The sequence below is a fragment of the Brachyistius frenatus genome, unplaced genomic scaffold (genome assembly GCF_029030835.1).
Source record: "Brachyistius frenatus isolate BFR_SWC_R1_liver_20210118 unplaced genomic scaffold, ASM2903083v1 Contig_7, whole genome shotgun sequence".
Lineage (NCBI taxonomy): Eukaryota > Metazoa > Chordata > Actinopteri > Embiotocidae > Brachyistius > Brachyistius frenatus.
This window is the reverse complement of record NW_027210606.1, coordinates 3,967,239-3,988,189: the sequence shown is the minus strand read 5'-3', so window position 1 is coordinate 3,988,189 and position 20,951 is coordinate 3,967,239. Positions and strand designations below refer to the sequence as shown.

Below are 20,951 nucleotides of genomic sequence, written 5' to 3'. Positions count from 1 at the left end.
ATGGGTAAGTACAATACGTGCATACACACACACACATACACATTCACACACTGATGAGCTAATGAAGAATTCATAAATGCCAAACTAGGACCTGGTGGAGACACTGTAGTCATGGATACCAAAGGATGTATGAGAATGACTTTACTCATCTTGACTTAGTGTGTGTCTGTGCGTGTGCGTGTGCGTGCGTGGCTGCCACTAGTTTCACACATCTTTAGATGAGAAAATACAGGTTGTCCAGTGTGGAAATTCACTGCTTTACATGTCTTGATATCACTATTTTTTTTTTTAAGGAAACAAAATAAAAACAGTTATTTTTGCCAGTTGGAAGGGGATGTTTCTGATGTTTAATATTTGCAACCTTATATGCAGAACCTCATGAAATATTAAAGGTCGACAAGATCATCTCCACATACATGCACATAGCAGACATCACTGCTGAGAAATCAATGCAATAAGATGATTGCTCTTCTATTAGTTCATATATTAATGAAGAACAACTTTGTCAAAGAAAGCACAATAGTTGTCAGTCATATCATCTTTTCCACAAAACACTCATTCACTGGCTTCTTGTGTGTTACTGTGTGATTTGGAGATGTTCAGCAGGAAAGTGAAGGAAATAGATTTTAGACAGTTCTTTTTTTTTACATTGGGAGAAAGGGGACAACAAAGAGACAAGACAAACAGAATGAATATATTACAGTTAATTTCCTGGCTCTGATTAAACTTCTAAAAAACTAATATCTGTTCATGCATATTACATATTTAAAAGTCTTTTCCAAGAAGAAACTGCCTGGACACGCTCGTGTGTGCGCATATGCATGTCCACATCAGCACGGTGTCTTCTACTTCATAGTTTAGATTTTGTGGGTCATAGTTTAACAAGTGAAGACTTGTAACCAAAAAGCAAGACACACATATAACACGGGAAACACACGACCTTTGACCTGTTAAAATATGAACCTAATTCCAGCCTACATTGGATTTCTGCTATGAATACATATTCCACATGTGGCCTCCACTGTCTCCACATTCAAAGACTAGAATGGTTAAAAAAATATAAAGAATATTTGTATCATTAAATTCCTGTGACATATTCAGACATGAAAAATATCATGAAAGGCATCAGTTCTATGTCAATATTAATATCAACAGATGTTTTCCTGTCTATTGGAGCCCCGTGTGGCCCATGAAAAACAGCAAAGATGCTAAAACTTAAGAGGATGAAGCAGCTTCAAGGTGTGACGTGCATCTCACACAGGCTGTGTAGCTGCTCTAACCTGTTACCATGACAGCAGAGACAAAAGACATTCAGCGACTCTTCACCCTTACCTTTCAGTACACACAGATTTATGATTATAGAAACAGACTCCACCTTCAACCCCCCCCCCCCGATGACATTAAAAGACCCACCCTCCAATTTGACAGTATTGGTACTTATGTGTGGTACGTGACGAATGCAACCTTACCTGTCTGCATTTTTGAGACTGTCAGACTGCTTAATTCATTCATGACATGTCTTGTTGAAATTAAAAAACCCACATGGACATGTTAACAGGTTAAAAACTTGATTTACATTGGAGGCGGTCTTCAGGGAGAACTGAACACCACACTCAGACATGGCGCTCCATTTATTTCTATGAAAGATGCCACTGGGTGGATGCAATGGATGCTTTAAGAGAGCTGTATACGACACAGCCACTTAGCCTTGCAGCTGATTGCGGTAAATGGTCTGTACTTGTATAGCGCTTTATCACCTTTCGGTCTCAAAGCGCTTTAACATGGTTTTTCCCATTCACCCACTCATGAGACAAATCACCATGCAAGGTGCTGCCATCAGGAGCACATTCACACACTGACAGTACACCATCGGGAGCAATTTCGGGTTCAGTGTCTTGCTCAAGGACACTTAGGCATGTGGACAGGAGGAGCTGGGGATAGAGCCACCAACCTTCCGATTAGTGTGCAACCCAGTCTACCACTGAGCTACAGCCTCCCTGGTGGTCACTTGGTCACTCACAGTATTGCACAAATAAAATAAATTTTAAAACCTGAGGCCCAAAAAGCAATTTCTCAGAGGCCACAATTACAAAAGAGACATTTATAAAACTGTTGACAGGACACCTCCACCTGTAAATAAAGTGAGCAGAGGCATTACCCCTGAATCCACTATCCCGTTCTACTAAATGCAGTCATGGTGTACATGAATATGCAGTGACGCTCAGAGAAAATCTATTCACCATTTTACAGCTGCATCTTTTCCAGGGATTGTGTTTGGCATGAATGGTTTTTGGGTCAGCACAGAAGTGGCTGTAAAACACTGTAAAGTCATTTTTAGAGCAGCAACATCCCAAAATGAGTCTTTGTGTTTGGAAAAGAAATCATCTTTGCAAATGTTTTATGAGGATGGAAATGCATCCGACATGTTTGTCAAGTCTGAAAGACACAAACTAAAGCACTAAATGTAAACATAACTGTGTTTGTTTCCAAAGAGAGCTCGGCAGAAGCTGGGAGAAACACCGAGGTAAAAGTGGTCCCAGTGGTTTACTGCTTTTTATAGTTTCACTGGCTTATTTAAAAAACAAATCTATAAAAAGAAAATACTGTATAAACTAGACTTGTTCTGCTTTCCTGAATGTCACACTCAAGATTCGGGAACATCTAGTATACAGCAGTAAAAGACAGAGAATGAATTCTTGGGGCTGAGATGCAAACATTACGTGGGGACTGTGAACGAGCCCCCCACCCATAACCCCATCACTGTACCAGTCACACTGGGAACTGGGAAACAAGAGGAAGGAACTGGGATACTGCTGCTGCGTATAGCTCCTTCTCCTCACTTGGGAGACGCTCTAATAGGGAACAGGCAAGGGTCACCATGGCGATATAAATCACACCTGGCAACTGGGAGACAGTCGCCTTGACAACTAGCTTAATATGCGCTCCCTGAACAGAGTGTGTGTGTGTGTGTGTGTGTGTGTGTGTGTGTGTGTGTGGTGGTGGGGGGAGAGGGGTAATGGGTGAAGCTTGTAGTGAGCGGAGACAGAGTGCATACAGGAGTCATGTCAGAAATAAGGCTGTAAGAGACAGAAAAAATATGTCAGGAAAAATATATAGAGCTCAGCTACCTTGTGACCATGTTCACAACACCTGCTTCACTTGTCACACACACACAAAAACGCACACATTTTTGTGTCTATCTTTATGAGGACCCTTATCGACATAATGCGCCGTACACTAACCCTTAATTGTCAAAACAAAACACCAAAGTACAACCCTAACCGAAACCTAATGCTAACCTGAAGCCAAAAATTGAGTCTTAACCCTCAAACAGGTCTTTGAAGGGGTGTCAAAACGAGGACACACACACAATGTCCACACTCCCAAAGTCTAAAACTCCAACTGTATATATACAAAGTACACACACACACACACACACACACACACACACACACACACACACACACACACACACACACACACACACACACACACACACACACACACACACACACACACACACACATAGTACACCTACTCTGCTGTCAGAGCTGGGAATCATGGCATCTGTCATCCAGGAGCCAAAGCGGGACCCCGAGGCTCTCACGGTGATCGGGTTGCTAACTGCAGTGAGACGACCACAACCTGTTAAAAACAATGAACAGATTGTGTTAAAATCTGCAATGAAAACCCTCGAAAAGTAGAGTTTATACATTCAGCAGAGTACATGGAGAAGCTAATGGAGATGAAACAGCTGTGCATGTTCATATTTTCTGGTTTGAAGTGAGTAATGTTTGCTGTCAAGGCTCCTTGGCCAGCTAGTTTATTAGCAGCCATCACCAGCCACTACTCTCAACTCAATTTAAAAACATTCACTGAGATCTTGAAAATGTGTTCATGCTCCAAGCATGAACTTTGAAAGAACTGTTTCTCCTCTGCAAAATGAAAACGCAGAAGTGGCACGAAAAGGTGCAAGGGTTTTAGAAAACTTTCGAAACTCTAACAAAGCATTTTCGATGATTTTTTTTTTTTTTTTTTTTGTGAAAGGCTCTTCTTACATGAACCAACCAGCTCTACCAAAAAACCTTGACAAAGTGTTTTAGCTGCATAAACTTATCGTCGCATTAACGCAACTGAATGGAGCTGTGACCTGTAGGTTTGAAAGCTGGCTGTAAAAATGTATTTGAATGTCATTGAATCAAATCTTATTTCACTGGGAATTTTGATAGAGGGTTCTCGTCAGCTTGGATCCGCATCAGTAATAATGTCTTTCAGTAAATACAGGTTTTCACAGCAAAACAACCCCAAACACACCCACATAGATATCTAAAAGTATAATTTTGCAGTATAATCCATTTCTGTGATTTCTATTCATATTTCATGAATAGCACTGCTTCTGTTTCCATCCCCATGTACGACTTGTCAGACTTAATTGTCAAAGTACTGCCTGCTGCTCTTAAAGCAATAATTTGACATTTTGTGGAAACCCTTTATTCACTCCCTGGAGCAGAGTTGAGAGATGAGAAAATCAATACTCACTCTCATCTGTCCAGTAAATACAAAGCTACCACCAGCGTAAGCCCTGCTCAGCACAAAGCACAAAGCTACCTGTTTACCCCTGAGTCCAGTGTTTATGCTAAGCTACTTGGCTCCTAGCTGCAGCATATACTGTATATATCGTCTTGTCTAACTATCAGCAAGAAAGCAAAACATTATACTTCCCAAAATGTCAAACTATTTCTTTAAGCATAAACTTAACTCTGTTGTAATTAAATTACTATTTCTTTAAGCATAAACTTAACTCTGTTGTAATTAAATTACTTCTCTCAGTAAACTAGCAAATAGTGCTCTGCAACCCGGTATCACGGCAAAGCGTGACCGACACGCTGGTCAACTAGTAAAACGTGAAATAGTCACACTTTGGCCTGTCAGGACGTGACAGTTAAACGTTTTCCTGTAGTGGATGAAAATGAAACCTACTGCATGCGTAGAGCCATGTGATGAAGAACAGGAAAAAGAACATGGTTGGGTTAGAGAACAAAAAACAACTCAACCAAAACGTTGCTACCTCCTGGATCCGAAGGTGCACTGAAGTTGTGCACTGGCCGGAAATAACCGCAACATGTTAGAGAGAGAGAGAGAGAGAGAGAGAGAGAGAGAGAGAGAGAGAGAGAGAGAGAGAGAGAGAGAGAGAGAGAGAGAGAGAGAGAGAGAGAGAGAGAGAGAGAGAGAGAGAGAGAGAGAGAGAGAGAGAGAGAGAGAGAGAGAGAGAGAGAGAGAGAGAGAGAGAGAGAGAGAGAGAGAGAGAGAGAGAGAGAGAGAGAGAGAGAGAGAGAGAGAGAGAGAGAGAGAGAGAGAGAGAGAGAGAGAGAGAGAGAGAGAGAGAGAGAGAGAGAGAGAGAGAGAGAGAGAGAGAGAGAGAGAGAGAGAGAGAGAGAGAGAGAGAGAGAGAGAGAGAGAGAGAGAGAGAGAGAGAGAGAGAGAGAGAGAGAGAGAGAGAGAGAGAGAGAGAGAGAGAGAGAGAGAGAGAGAGAAACATTTACCCAGACATGAATGTGTTTTCGTGCCCTCAGTTTAACACACTGATGCCTTCTGTTCAACAGCAGTATGGTCCACATTTCAGATATCACTGCTCTGGATCATAACACTGTTTTCAAATCAGACATAACCCTGATGATGAATTATCTTGTTCATAAGAGTTTATACAACTGTTTTCTGAGAACTACTTGTTATAATTTAATTAATCTGTGGAGCGCCTCTTTAAACCACCTGATCAGCAGGCATCTCATGCACTTGACTTTTCATGTTGAAAACACAACCCCATGGTTACTTTCAAAGGCAGCGCATTAGTTTTCATTAGACCACATACCCAGTTTGTTCATGCAGCTGTGTAGCCTGGTCTCCAGCAGTAACACCCTCTGCTGAAGCTCCTCGTAGTCGTACGCGCCGATCTCTTCCTGAATGCCTGTCAGGGTGATTGACAGGTTGAGCAGCTCCAGTCGCTGGGTGGCCAGTGTCTGCAGGTCCAGTCTGTACTGCTCCACTACTGACAGCAGTGGCCGTAGCTGAGACATCTGACCCTTTAACTCCTGCAGGTGCATAAAAGACAAAAAGAACAATAAGTCTGAGAGGAGGTGGTTGAATCTGCAAAAAAAAATATCTGCAGTATTTTTGCAGTAGAATCACTGCTCCCTCGCAGTCATTTGAGGCAATTTATGCATCTGGTCAGGATGCCCTGTGAGTGCCAGCCTCATCCGAGCTTATCTAACTGGGATGAGACCCCAGAAGAGATCCAAGGTTTTTTCTCATTCCGCTAATTGTGCTTCCTGCCATCCTCACTCCTCCATCCCCGAGTGAGGAGAGGGATAACAGGTGTATTCTCTGCAGACGTTTCTTTACTGGAGAGCCACATTCATTCACTGTGAATCTGTTCAGTGATATGTCGGCCGATCTGATGAGAACAGCATGACACAGCATGTATTATTATATTAATTTCAATGCCTGGCTCCAAGATTGTAGATTAGACAAGCCAAATGTGGGAAAAACAAACCTCTGAAGAGTTACATTTATTCACCTTCCTGACTGTCAGATGTACTGTTGTACCTGTTGAACAAATTACTGTGTATTCATGACTGAATTAATTGTCTCTTGGTGTTTTCTCTGTGGCTCTCTGTTATGACCCCGGAACATTAATGTGTGAAATGATGTTTTTATGCGTGAGCTCTTCCTCTGTTCCCCTGAGTGAGTTTGTGTAAAAACGGGTGGAGGCTTCTGGTTGGACAGTTCAAATTAATTGATGCTCGATGGAGTTGGTATTGCGGGATTGAACCGGTGACCTGCTGACCTGCCATTGCCCCCTCCACCCTCCCTTCTACTCTTCTGCTACCAACACGTTTTATGCAGTGAGAACTTGTGGAAGTAAATTAACAAAGAAGAACAATTATTAATAGGAAACACCAGTTATTTTGTCTTTCTTTTGCATTTTGTTTTTTTGTGTTCGGTGGGCGAACCAGATACTTTTGATTGTTGTTTTGGGCGTTACAAATAAAGTCCTTAAACTGGGCTGATTCTTACGTCTCTGCTTTCCCTAGACCAGGGACATAACATCTTACTCGGTGAGAAATACACGAGAACTATAGTTCAGTATTGGAGAAGCAGTCCTCGAGCACTTTCTTAAGATTCTTATCACAAAGGCTTCTGAAAGGAAATTATTAGATTTGTTCCTTTTTTTCAGCTTTAAATGACAAAACTAAGCACCTGGAAAACAATGTTTTTTTTTTCATTGAGCCAGATCTGACTATACCTGGAGCACCTGTTGACACTACCTGTTGGAGAAAGGTTAACATCTAACTGAAAGACTATTGTAAACACTTTATAGCAAAACTATCTGTGCAGCCTGAAAGGATCGATCTAATTGATTTCGGCCAACCCGTCTCCTTATTTAATACTTTCTATCAGCTTTAGTTACACACCCCCGAAGCTCTCTTTTCTTGTTTTTGGATGAGGACGATGTGTCTTTTTCCCCCCTCGCTTAATTATTTATACACATTTAGTAGTTGAGATGCTGTGCGTCATGATTAATTGCTGCCTCCATCCTCGCATCTCTTAGCTTTCCGTTGGGAGGAGCTAAGACAGGAGGAAGAGATGGTAGCGAGGGAAGCGAAGAAACGTGTTAACCAACTTTAAAAGTACCCGCAGAACATGCTGGAGGGACTACACATTCCATCTGGCCTGGGAACACTTCACAATCCCACAGGAGGAGATGGAAGATGTGCTGGTTTGTGTGGGCCAGTCTGCATAAGTTTACTGCGACCCAGATAAGCAGCATAAAATAGATGAATGAATTTTAGAGATTATTTTCAGGCAGCGTGGATGGAAAGAACAGGAGTTTGATTATCTTTAATGAAAATAATAAATATGAAATGTATATCCTGTTGCAGCAGGAGGGATTTTTTTTTTCGTCTATATTCTATTTTATATCTCTGCTTCAGTTTCGATACTTAGATGTATCTTCACCTTCAAATCCGCCCCTAAAAACAGTTTGCCGTGTAGAGCGAGGAGCTGGGTTTGATATGAGAGAAAAAAAAAAAAAGAGGGATTAAAAGCAGTGTCAAAGACGCTATCATCTCCTCAGAACATCTCTCACCCCCACACACAAACACAACAACATAACTGGGAAAACAGGCTTGGCAGTCAGTCAAACACCTTGTGTATCTAATCCACCTTCTGCTATCTTGACATCGGGACCTGAATACTTTACTTCACTTTCAAACGTTTTCCAAAACTGTTCCCGCACATGTCAACGCACTGTGATTCTGCTTAAATTTGGCTACTTCGTCCTCACTGATTGATATTGGCAGCATTATTCAGATATAATTGCAGCTTTATTAAATATTCATTAAACCCGTTCTTGACAAAATGCCAGAAATGTCACGGTTTGTTAGATGGGGAACACTTTACCTGGCTAATCCCTCCCCTGCCATGTCTCCACCTTCATCTTCATTTCTCTAATCTCTCCCCTCCTGATTCACTCTTTTATCTCAGACTAACCTTTACCTTCCCTCCAACTTCACTTTGCTCATTCCTCTTATCCCTCCACTCCCACAGGGGAAAAAAAAACGTTCATTTGCAATAAGACATCCTCCTCTCTTCCGTTTCCTCCCTTTCTTCTCCTCCATCCCGTCGTCCGTTAATCTCTCTGTTTGACCTCCTGTTCTGCGGTTTCCTCGCCTCCTTTCTCGCCGGAATAAAAATGCTGTTTAGTTATTGATAGACTTACTGTAGTTGCACATAAATATTCAGGAGTTCTGCCTTTCAGTGCAAAGGCAAGAGTTTATGACTGTGAAAAGCCCCAAGGAGCAACAAGCACACACACACACACACACACACACACACACACACACACACACACACACACACACACACACACACACACACACACACACACACACACACACGAACTAAGTATATAAAAACTTTTTTTTTTAAAAGACCCCCCTCTAGTTGTTAAGATGCTCAGAGAAAGATGAAAGGCAGAATGGATTTGTGGGAAGACGGTAATATGCTCTATTTGGATATTTGGAGAAGTAACGGTTAGTGTTCGGGTTTGTTTTTATGTGTGTGTGTACATACTTGTATTACTCCTTTTATGGGGACATACATCTGTTTACACAGTTACATTCTGTCGACTTAACTTCTTTTTGGGGACCAAAAGCAAGTACCCATAACAATGTTAATATTTAGTATAAAGACTTGAAGGTTATAGGGTAAGGGTTAAGGTAGGATAAGTAATAGTCTGAGCAAGTCTCTGAGAAATAAATGTAAGTTAATATATGAATGTAAGTTAATGTAATGTCCTCTGAAGTGATGAGAACACAACTGTGTGTGTGTGTGTGTGTGTGTGTGTGTGTGTGTGTGTGTGTGTGTGTGTGTGTGTGTGTGTGTGTGTGTGTGTGTGTGTGTGTGTGTGTGTGTGTGTGTGTGTGTGTGTGTGTGTGTGTGTGTGTGTGTGTTTTTCTGTTTGGTATTTGAAAGCAATACTTTGACATTTTAGGAAATGTGCCTATTTGCTCATTTTAAAAGAAGCATCTTCAGGGTAAATAACTACTGTAGATAGAGTCGGCAGCCAGTTTGTGCAGCAGTTACTAATCAACCAATAGAGACTCCAGGAGGCTCCTGCACCTGGCCAAGAAATTGTCTGGCACATATCCTACTGGATTTTAAGATGTATAACATTTATAGGCCAAATACCTTATCTTGCAGTGTTAATTAAAATGAAAATAATTCCTGGATCTGCCCTGAAGCTGAATCCATTCCAAAATGTAATGGGTTCCTCCTTGGCCCAAGCTACACCTTTCCATCATGTGTCATGAATATGAGCTAACCAGCTGTAGCTTTGTATTTACTGCACAGACATAACAGTAGTGTCAGTCTTCTGAAGGCAAGTTAGCATATTTTCCAAAACATTAAATAATCCCTTTAACACTGGCTTGTCTATTTTTGATAACACTGGATTTTTAAAGGTTTTATTGAACATGTAACCCTGACTGAGTGAGACCAGAAGGAAGATCATAATTACAAGCTATACTTTCCCTTGCTTTCTATCCCTTTGCTAACACTTAATAATACACACAATCAATACTTAAAAAGTTAGAGTCTCAGCCTCTTTCTGAAACTGACAGAACACTGGAGAATCAGTCACATTGATCTCTATGTAAGGTGATCAGCTCAGGATGAAATGAATTAGAAGTAAATGTGTTTGCCTCTTTCCTCGTTCATTTGCACCTTAAAAATGACTAAAACCTAATGATCTATTTTCAATAACTCCTGTATAATGTGTTATTTTTTTCATGATAGAGATCTGTGACCTATGGCTATATTCAAGTGAAAATGGAAGGACTAAAAGGCAGTCAAGGAAATGCTGTTGAAGCAGATGTTACATGTACCCTCGATGGCTAAAAACAACCAATGTTATTTCAGTTTTCACTCATCTTTGCACCAAGATCCTCAAATATAGAGTTACATGCAGGTGTAAACAGTGTAGAGGGTTTTTCTACCTTTTAGTTTAGTGTCGTTAGGTGTCCTAAGCTGCCAGTTGCAGACATTAAACCAGCAGTTTTACAACTGACTTAACTGTTTAGATCATTGAGCTCTCATTCCTCAAAACCAGAGCCTCTCATTCTCTGTAGCTCTCGAGTTAATCTTCCACTAGCCCCCGCTTTTGTTGCTGGCACAGATGCCTGCCAGCGGCAAACAGCGAGCCTGATGAGATTACTATTCCTAATTTAAGAAGTGAAATACATTTAGATTTACTTCAATAAAAGCCACTTTTTATCCAGGGAGCTAATATCAATGTCTCGCCTGCAAAATCTAAAGCAACAAACACACAGTATGTTTTAAATGTCCTGTGCTTTTGTGAATAAAAATTATGTAAATTCTATCATTAATATTAAAATTTTAGACTCTTTCCAGATGGATTTTTTATTTTATTCTGACAGCTCAAAGCCTTAATGTGTGCAGTGGTGCTGCAGTTTTGCTGGCACCATCAGAACGAGTCTGTGCGACACTTTTACACAGCAGACATGAAGCCAGCAAATTGACAGCTTCAAGACAAATTTTGTCCCCTTGATGAAAGATGCTCGCGTGTCTGAGTGCAGGCAGGAAACTTCAGCTTGGCATGCGTGAAATCAATGTTTTCACACCAAAGGTTACGTGTTCCCTACAGCAAACATCTTACACTGTATGTGTGTCTGGGTGTCTGCCTGTCTGTGTGTGCGTGCGTGTGTGTGTGTGTGTGTGTGTGTGTGTGTGTGTGTGTGTGTGTGTGTGTGTGTGTGTGTGTGTGTGTGTGTGTGTGTGTGTGTGTGTGTGTGTGTGTGTGTGTGTACCTGCAGGCCCTTAGCCGTTAGAGTGCGAGGACTGGCCACATAAGTGTGTAAACGTCCGTCCACTCCTCTCAGCAGCGGCTCAGAGTCTCGAACATATTGCAGGTCTCTGGATGTCCGCAGGTCCACCACCTCCATGGACTGACTCACATTCTGCACCTGACACAGGACACACAAACACAAACACACACACACACACACACACACACACACACACACACACACACACACACACACACACACACACACGGTTGATATCATCCCCCGTTGTTGGAAAGGCTCATGCTTGGTTCTAGCTGTGGTCTAATTACTGACACATTTTTGTTTTGAAACACCTGTTGTTTACCAACAGATATGGCTCTGTGTTGATATGATGGAATTATTAAAGGGCTAATTCATCGAATTTTCAACCTCTCATGGTAACTGGCCTTGCAAATGTTTTTGTTTTCCTCCTGCGGAGATACCCATCTGTGCCACTTCAGCTTCCACTTCATTACAGTGGATATAAAAGTGGAACTTTATTTGTGCTGCCCATTTGTGTCCATCCAGAAACAATTATGTTATAATTTCCAATTTGCTTTTACAGGGTTGCTGCTTTCAAATGGAACTTGTGAGCGACAACATGGGAAGTAAAGTATCCGTCTGGCAATTTATCAAGCTAGCCGGTAAGTAACATAATGCAGGAAATGCAAAGGCACGAGGACAGAGGGAAAAGATGAGGTAGTTGGGAACATCAACATTTTCCTCAAACATATTATGAAGTCATGAAGGAGAAAATCTGAATATAAATGAACTTATTTCTGAAAACATCAGCCAACACGTAAACTTGTGAACTGCGAGCTTTCAGAAAATGATTGATTTTTGATAATATCACAAAAGGGGGACGTACAGACTCGTCTTGTAAACACAATAAATATGACCCCATTTGAAGGTAGAATGTGTTCATCAAAAAGTTTGACTTTTGTAAGAATGTGTCACGTAACTTTCTTGTTATTAAATTAACAGGATGAAGAGTCTGCAGTCATGCTGGCAGCTCTTTGAAGCTCTCTCTTAGCACTAAGTACACTGGTACAGTGGTTTATAGATGACGAGGTGAATATCCTCTGGGGACCCTGAATATTTTAAACAAATGTTTCAGCAATCAATCCAAATGTTGCAAAGACATTTTACTATGAATTGGTGATTGCAAACATACGAGGAAAAGAGAAACAGGCACCACAAAATCATTAGTGTTCAACATCTGGGGACCATAAATGTCTGAAGAATAGTTCTTGACATATTTCAGTCTGAACTAAAGCAGCAGAACAACAGAGAGCCAAATTGGCAGTGTGGGTAAAATAATACATAAATATATAAAGAATAATACATAAATAAAATAGAACACTGTGTTTTTATTGGATCCATTTCTTCTATTTTGTGCGCAGAAAGTGGATATATTTCAAACAATTGAGGGCTGTGGATGATACAAAATAAGGGAGTCACTGATTTACAGACACATTGCTATTGAATTGTTTAAATTTCATTTTGTAAAGCAGTGGGCGCCAAATATAAAATTATTTTCTCCTCAGTTTTAAAGGAGAAGAAGCAGACATTTCTTGAACTGTCTTCTCAACCAAATAGACAAATAAAAGGGGTGGGAGAGAATATATGTTCTTAAGTCTTAGAAGTTATAAATATTTCCACCACGTGGCTCAAACAGCATGAGGCGCACACATCATGTTTCTATTGGAGTATCTCATTAGATCCATTTAGAGATGAGGTTCTTCACCTTGAGTATATTCTGCTGTAAAGAAACAAACACTCCCACCTCTCCTCATTAACCGTCCTTAATGCCAACAGATAGCTCAAATCCCGTTTGATATTGAACAAAAAAAAAAATCATAAAAAATGACCCAGATATCCAGAAGTGATATGCAAACAAACACACAAACAAACACACCTACACATCTCTTGCTGCAAAGGCAAGAGATGAGCAGAAAAATCAGAGCTCAATGCACTAAAACACAAATATGAACACATTCACACTCACAGCAGGATGGAGGTGTCACTTCCAGAGACATGCTGCGCTAATTAAGATTAATAAATACAGAAAGCTCTCAACAGGAGCAGCATGGGGAGAGAGAAGCTCTTCCTGACAGTCTCCATGCCCTTTTTCCTCATGTATCACTGGTTTCCAGTAAAGAGAAGCACAGGATGTAACGCCAGCAGCCAATGACAAAAAAAGATCTGATCCTTGTGATGTTGTCAGAGGTGTGCTGTGGTTCACTCCTACCTTCTTCTGTGCACAGTGTGTGAGGCTTACAGCGGTGCAGGCTTTGAGAAATGTTTGCTGGCCTGATGGTGTTCAATAATTCATCAATTTCTGTCACAAATCACTTTTATTCCCTTCTCAGGGCGCACATGTGCATGAGAGCGAAGTGCTTACGCAGTCAAATGCGTACTCTCACATGAATACACTCGTATGCAGGCACACTTATAAAGACAGACAGGCATGCAAATGGTCGGCGCTTCACCCTGCACAGTGTTAGTTCCCCGTCCATCTGTCAGCGTGTCCTCTGAGTTTAAACTCTTTTGGCATGTTGAATGACTGGGAGTCTGTGGAGGATTCAGCTACTGACGCATCAGGGATACATCTGTTCGTGAAACCGGTGCGTATACGAGTGTGTGTTTGTGTCTGTTCATGTGTGCGTCCGCAAGTGTCAAAACAAAGAGACAGTCCGGTGAATATTTCATTCCAGTACGATGCCTCTCCCCCGCGCTGCATGGCAATGCTGACCGCTGAAACATGTAGCGACGCACTCAAGAGCAAGACAAACACACACACACACACACACCTGTTCAGTCAGCAGGCGTAGTTGTCGACTCCGTGGGTCTCGTTTGCAGAGGTTTCGTGCCGGCGCGACCACCGTGCACACACACCTGCCGTCAGGATCCGAGGCCGTGCTGTACACCTGCCAGCCTTCCTCTGAGCCCGGGTACAAACCCTGCACACAAACAGGCTCCGCGTTAATCAAGTCACCGCAGGAACAACACGACAGCCGCCTGTCCGACACAGGACAAGCACAGCAAAGTAAAATCACATTTTGTGGGGTATCTTTTTCAATATGTGACATTTTTTAAACATTTCTCTGTTGTTGTTGTTGTTTTTTTTTACACACATTTCAAATACATTCCAGTCGTATAACTTAAGATCACATTTAAAAAAAAAAAAAATCATTTTATTGAAATGTATCTCCAATTCTGCCAGTACCTACATCTAATCAACAGATTTCAAAAGATTGTCAGATAAAAATGGGAAAAAGCTTCTGCCTCCAGCTACTAACAAGTGTCACTTGTTTCCTAATACAATAATTGTAAATTAAATATCTTTGTGTGTTGGACTGTTTGACAGACAAACCTTATGATGCACATTTTTCTTTACATTTTTGTGGAATTACTAACTAATTAACTAATTTAAAATACAACATTCATGCTTATCATTCCCAAGAACGTCATTTTCACTGGGGACCTTTTACTAGTCAAAATTAATGTAAATATTGCTCCATCTCCACAGGATGTGTAAATAGGCAAACATTTAAAATAAAAGTTTATTCTTACTAGTGCCATAGGATGTTTTTTTTTAAAAGGATATAGTCACCGCTAAAACTCAGTTTCACAGCCTTTAAAGTGTTTCCATTACGTATTTAAAAATTTTCACACAACACCTTTAATCTCAGCCTGTTATTCAGATAGAGTCTATAGAGTCACGATGGTGAACAAATATTTTCCTTTTCTAATTCTGCCCTGCAGGTAAGTCTCAGCATGATTTCAGGAGCTCCTGACTGGACATATATCGTGATTTATGTGTTCATTTGGGTTGGTAACAAGGGGAGAGCTCCTTCTTTGCACTTTATTTCACTGCACCAGAGACATCTGTGGCTAAATTGGGTACTTTTTCATTTGCAGCTAAAATCAGCTGTGACATCTCCCACATGTCTGTGTCCAAGAAAGCTAGAAGCAGAACTGGAGTCTTTCCATCCTCTGCCTCCACAGACGGAACTGCTGTTCTCTCTGGCAAGAAGTCACAGACTCCCCAGAGCGCCCACAAATCTGCACAAAAGACGATTTCTACCCTTCCCACAATCCATATTATTGCATAATTAAGCTTCTGCTCTCACTGCCACCATTTCATTCACATATTAAAATCATATTTCATCGACATACAGTATGTTTAAAGTGTAACCTTAACATTTTGATCCATTGTTTTGGTTTAGTGCAATATTTCTCTGAATTATTTCTGAATTATATGGAGGCAAATTATAGATGTATTGAATGGAGCAGCAAAACCTTGTTTTATTGCATTATTATGATACTATGTTGTAATGTTGTGTTTAAAGCAGTGAAAATTTGAATTTGAAAACCGAAAAAAAGTATGAGAATTGTTTCATGTGGTTATTCCCTTGTTTAATTTTTTTCAGAATTTTCTTCTGGCTGGTTTTTTAAAACGTTTTGGGTAAAATTAACCCACTAAGCTCCAAAACACATCCCCACATTTATTCAAACAGATGAACAACTGTGAAGCCTAAATGAACAAACTAGGGCTCAATAAGAGACTGTTGAATAACTCTGCATTCAAATGTGATGCTACATGTCGTTAGCACTGCCGCCTCACAATAGAAAGGTTCTGAGTTTGAACCTCAGTTGAGGCCTTTCTGTGTGGAGTTTGTATCTTCCCCCTGTGAGCTGCGTGGGTTTTCTTGAGATACTTTGGCTTCCTCCCATAGTCCAAAGACATACATGCTAGGTGAATGCGACTGGTTATGAACCCTGCCTTCAGCCAAAGTCAGAAGACTCAAACCCCCACGTGAACTCTGTTCAGGTTAAAGCGGGTGTGAATAATGAATGGTTGGATGAAACAGACAAAAGAAATGAAAGAAAGAAAATGAAAAAAAAAAAAAAATCCAGCATATTTGACTATTTATTTTCATTTATGAAATGGGTCACTCAGTTCTCAGCTCTCATTTATGATTACAACAAGCAATGGTTTCAGAAAGAAACCTAAAAAAAACAACAACAACTACATGCCACTTTGCCAGCACCAAACCGCAGAAAGCCTGTGATTCAGATCTGCTCCAAAACTGAATGTGTTCCTTACATCTGTCTACCAAGTTTAAAGAAAGACAAACAAACAACAACAACAAAATAAACACCAAAAACACACCCTCATTGGCAGCGGTAATTACATTTTTGAAGGTGTGAGGAGGTGAGGGGATGGTAATTGCCATCATTTGCTTCAATATATAAATTCGTCTTCATAATCTTTTGTACCATAAAGAGAAGCAGAAATACAACCTGCAGTTGTTGATTTCAAGGCTGCAGCACAGAACAAGAGGCACACAATCATTAATACTTCAAAAATAGCATCTACATCGTTACATAATAACACGTGTTTCCCTTTTTAATTTTTTTGGGTGTCGACGTCATAAAGTAGTGCTGAGGTGACCGAAATGTTCCCTCTGGTCTGTCCGGACCAAAATGACAACACATTAAATGAATAAAACACGGGAAATCGTGATGGTGAGATTCAACCAGGTCTTCAGTTTGACCTACTTTGAGAACAATGCAAAGGAACGGCAGAGCTCAATCTGACACTCAGCAGCCTGTCACTGTCATCAGGCTGAGAGGCTGCCCTACAAACCCTGAAAAAGAATAATGACAGAGAAGGAAGCTGGGAGGACAGAGGCATGAGAGGGAATCTGGGGAGGGGTGTGGAGGCCTGAAGGAAAACATCTGATAAATCAATCAGCTGGGCTTGGAGTGCTAACCTTGAAGTCCTGTTCACAATGAAGATGAAGGGGTGTGGGGTGGGGGGGGGTAGCGGGTGGGGGTTGAGATCGGATGACGTGGATGAAATGCAAATACAAGCATCGGTTGTGCCGACTGCTCGAAGTAATTAAACAAAGGAGGACATATGGCACCTTAGGGCTCATTTCACACCAGGGAAAAATAAAAATCTACACAAGAAGTGTAACTGATTGTGATCAGAACGAATAGAGAGCGAGTGCAGAGTTATCAGAGCTACATTTCTGCACTGAACAAATTGTTGGTGAGAGGCAGGAGAGATGAGAAAATGTAAAACACTCAGCTCATTTCTCACAAAAATCTAAATGCTGTCATGTAGCTCAGTGATAACCAGCCCGGTAGGTGCTGCACTTGTCTGAGGGCATGTAGAGACACTGTAGAGTCGCCCAACTAATTTGAAAGATGATTTGAATGAAGAAAAAAATATATATATATCTGTATTTGAATCAACTGTTAAACCTGAACAATACAGGCTGCGATTGAGAATGGGTCAAAACCACAGCAAGCAAGCAGAGAAGTTGGAACAGAAAGCTAAAAGTTATATATAAACAAAATTATAGACAGCAAAAGGTAATGGATAAATAGTTAAAATAAATGGCTAAAACATAACTGATAAACAGTTCAACTGTATCATCAAGAAGAGAGCTTAAAAAGCTAAAAGCTGTGGCTAAATTGGTGTAATAGCAGATATACTCTCCTTCGGCAGCCTGTCCAGGTAGATCAAATTTGAATTCCTTTTCCCCCCAATAAAGACGCAGAACTATCATTTCATAATGCAGTCTGACTTTGTTTTATGAACTCTAAATTCAACACCAAACTTTACAATTTCACCATTAGACGCCAAAAAAATAATGTCTTGTGATATTTAAAGTGTGAAACATTAACGTTACACATCGTGTTTTACCCTCCGAGGGTAGTTTTAGTTAGCTAAAAGTATAACATCAGTGGCTGTAATGTCCGGCTTCTGACAAAAATTTTTTTTTTATAACAATGTCTATGATCAATCGATCAATCGATCAATCGATCAATCAATCAATCAATCAATCAATCAATCAATCAATCAATCAATCAATTCACACTTTTAAATAACCTCCAGGTCAAAATCAATTCAACACACTCAAACACGTGGAACATGATGATTGATGAAGGGCCCCTCGAGGTCATCTAACAGGACTGTGAGGACACATCAGACAACAAAGGTTGGGAACAAGTTTCTCTACTGCAGCTCACAACTGTTGTGATTTAGACACCAAACTGCTTTACAGGAAAATAACAGCTGAAGATTTTTGAGAATTTCTGTCTACCATCTTCTCAAGTGGCAACATTGCCCCTATAACATCTCCATCTGTTCGCAGCCATTTGTGTGTGTGTGTGTGTGTGGGGGGGGGGGGGGGGGCGTGTGTGTGTGTGTGTGGGGAGAGGGGGGGGGGGGAGCCCTGTGTGTAGGCGCCTGCCTGCATGAGACTACATGCACTTTGCTGAACTTGCAAAACACCACCACAGAGCAGATGCGAGGTGCTATTTGAGCCAGAAAGCTAAATCATGCAAAGCCTAAGCACGCACAAATGCACACACACACACACACACACACACACACACACTCACACACACACACTCACACTCACACACACTCACACACACACACACACACACACACACACACACACACACACACACACACACACACACACACACACACACACACACACACACACACACACACACACACACACACACACACACACACACACACACTCACACTCACTCACACTCACTCACACACACACACACACACACACACACACACACTCACACTCACACACTCACACTCACACACACACACACACACACACACACACACACACACACACACACACACACACACACACACACACACACACACACACACACACACACACACACACACACTCACACACACACTGCCCGTGTGTGCAGTGGTCCAGCATCTTCATGTCAGGGGTTGCCGGGGTGTTGCTAGGGCAACAAATCGCTGGCTGTCCCGTGGGTGAGTCAGCCTTCCCCAGGAGAAATATCACCCCAGTATGTCCGAGACACAGCAATCCTATTATCGGTGTGTGTGTGTGTGTGTGTGTGTGTGTGTGTGTGTGTGTGTGTGTGTGTGTGTGTGTGTGTGTGTGTGTGTGTGTGTGTGTGTGTGTGTGTGTGTGTGTAGTAGTGGGTGCATACTGTCCATGTGTTCTTTATGACTCATATTTACAGAAAGCATTATTTATTTATTACTGCTATTTACTCTTCATATTTAAAACCTACTGTGCTCTTTTTTTTTCTGACACTGTTCTTTCTTTTCTATTCCTGTACCTTCTTTGACGTATTTTCTGCACCAACGAGTAGATCAAATATCTGCTGCATGCAGGCTAAATATTCCTGAATGTGTTGATCCCTAAATTTTCCCAGATATTCCAGGTGTTTTTTATTTAGTTAAAAAAAAAAGTAGTTAATCAAATGAAATACAGTGCATGTCACAATAGAGAGCTTATGTAATTATAAGTACTGAGGAGTGGGTGTTGATGTGTACAAAAATTCATAGAACTATGTGATGGTACACTGAAGAGCACAAAATAACTTATCTGACAAAAAAAAAAAAAAAAAAAATCCTTTGTGCCGCTTAACAAACTTCATCTTCCAAATTTTGGACAATTTGGAAAATGAAGTTGTAGAAAAACAAATTCCAAAACACATTTTAGTTTTGGACAATATCGTGTATGTCGTGTATTTTTGCCGGATACATACACTGACGATGCGCTCATGTGTGCCCTCAGAGGAGATGATGGTTCCATTGAGTCCGACCAGCGACGGCAGGGTCTGGGACATCCAGTTAGTTACCATAGCCATGGTGCTGAGCACCGCACCAATCTTTAACATGGGAACACTCATCCTGACACACACACATTCACACACAACACACACACACACACACACACACACACACACACAAACAGAAAACTCTGCCTCCTACACTCAGTCCAAACTGTTGACAGCAGTCATTCTGCAAACAGCAGCATGATGCTGGTAAAACGCTGTGAACACACTCTGCTGTTTGTTTATGAAAAAAAAAAAAAAAAAAAAAAAAAAAAAAGCAGATCAGATATTTTCTCACTGCTGAAGTCTCCGTTTCAGACGCTGCCACAGGTTATGGAATAAATCCCGGTGCACGAGCAACTCCAGATTCTCCCATGTGAAGACACATCAAAGTCCAAACATCCAGCGCTCAGCTCGAGCTGTAGGAGCTGCTCCTGGAAACAGCTGGTGTGAACCGTGTGTGTGTGTGTGTGTTTCCTGGACTCCTTCCTTCGCCTGGCAGTGAGGCGATGTGGCTGAGCCAGCGCTGCTCTCTCATTTATCCACTAACTCTCTGCTCCCTTCCTCCCTCCACCCTCCCTCAGACACACTCCTCCATCTCTCACTCAGACTCTCTCCTATTCTCTGAACTTCTTCTAAGCAGCACAATCTGATCCTGAACAATAACTAATGACTAGAACACTCGCAAAGCATAAAATATTAGGCAAGAAAACAAAATCACATTCATTCAACATGTTTTCTTTTTTTTTTTTTTTTTCTTTTTCTTATGTCTTTTCATATTCATACTCATTTTCTTCTCATTTTTCTGACCTTTCATTTTTCCTTTTCATCTTGATTGCACACACAGTCCTTCCTCCTCCTCTCTGTCCATTGTTTCGCTCTCTT

At 41.1% G+C, this 20,951-nt stretch overlaps 1 protein-coding gene across 1 annotated transcript in view; it reads right to left on the bottom strand.

The window, feature by feature from the left end:
* The window catches only part of LOC138615818 (noelin-2-like), a 28,643-nt gene extending 8,056 nt beyond the window's left edge, over nucleotides 1-20,587 (bottom strand). Inside the window, exons 1-5 of the mRNA XM_069689658.1 lie at nucleotides 19,998-20,587; nucleotides 14,219-14,368; nucleotides 11,394-11,543; nucleotides 5,870-6,095; nucleotides 3,539-3,645 (exon numbers count right to left, since the gene is read on the bottom strand). Of these exons, the coding sequence (XP_069545759.1) occupies nucleotides 3,539-3,645; nucleotides 5,870-6,095; nucleotides 11,394-11,543; nucleotides 14,219-14,368; nucleotides 19,998-20,141 (777 nt within the window). The 5' untranslated portion in view covers nucleotides 20,142-20,587. The remainder of the gene's footprint in view (nucleotides 1-3,538; nucleotides 3,646-5,869; nucleotides 6,096-11,393; nucleotides 11,544-14,218; nucleotides 14,369-19,997) is intronic.
* Between the last annotated feature and the right edge of the window lie 364 nt (nucleotides 20,588-20,951).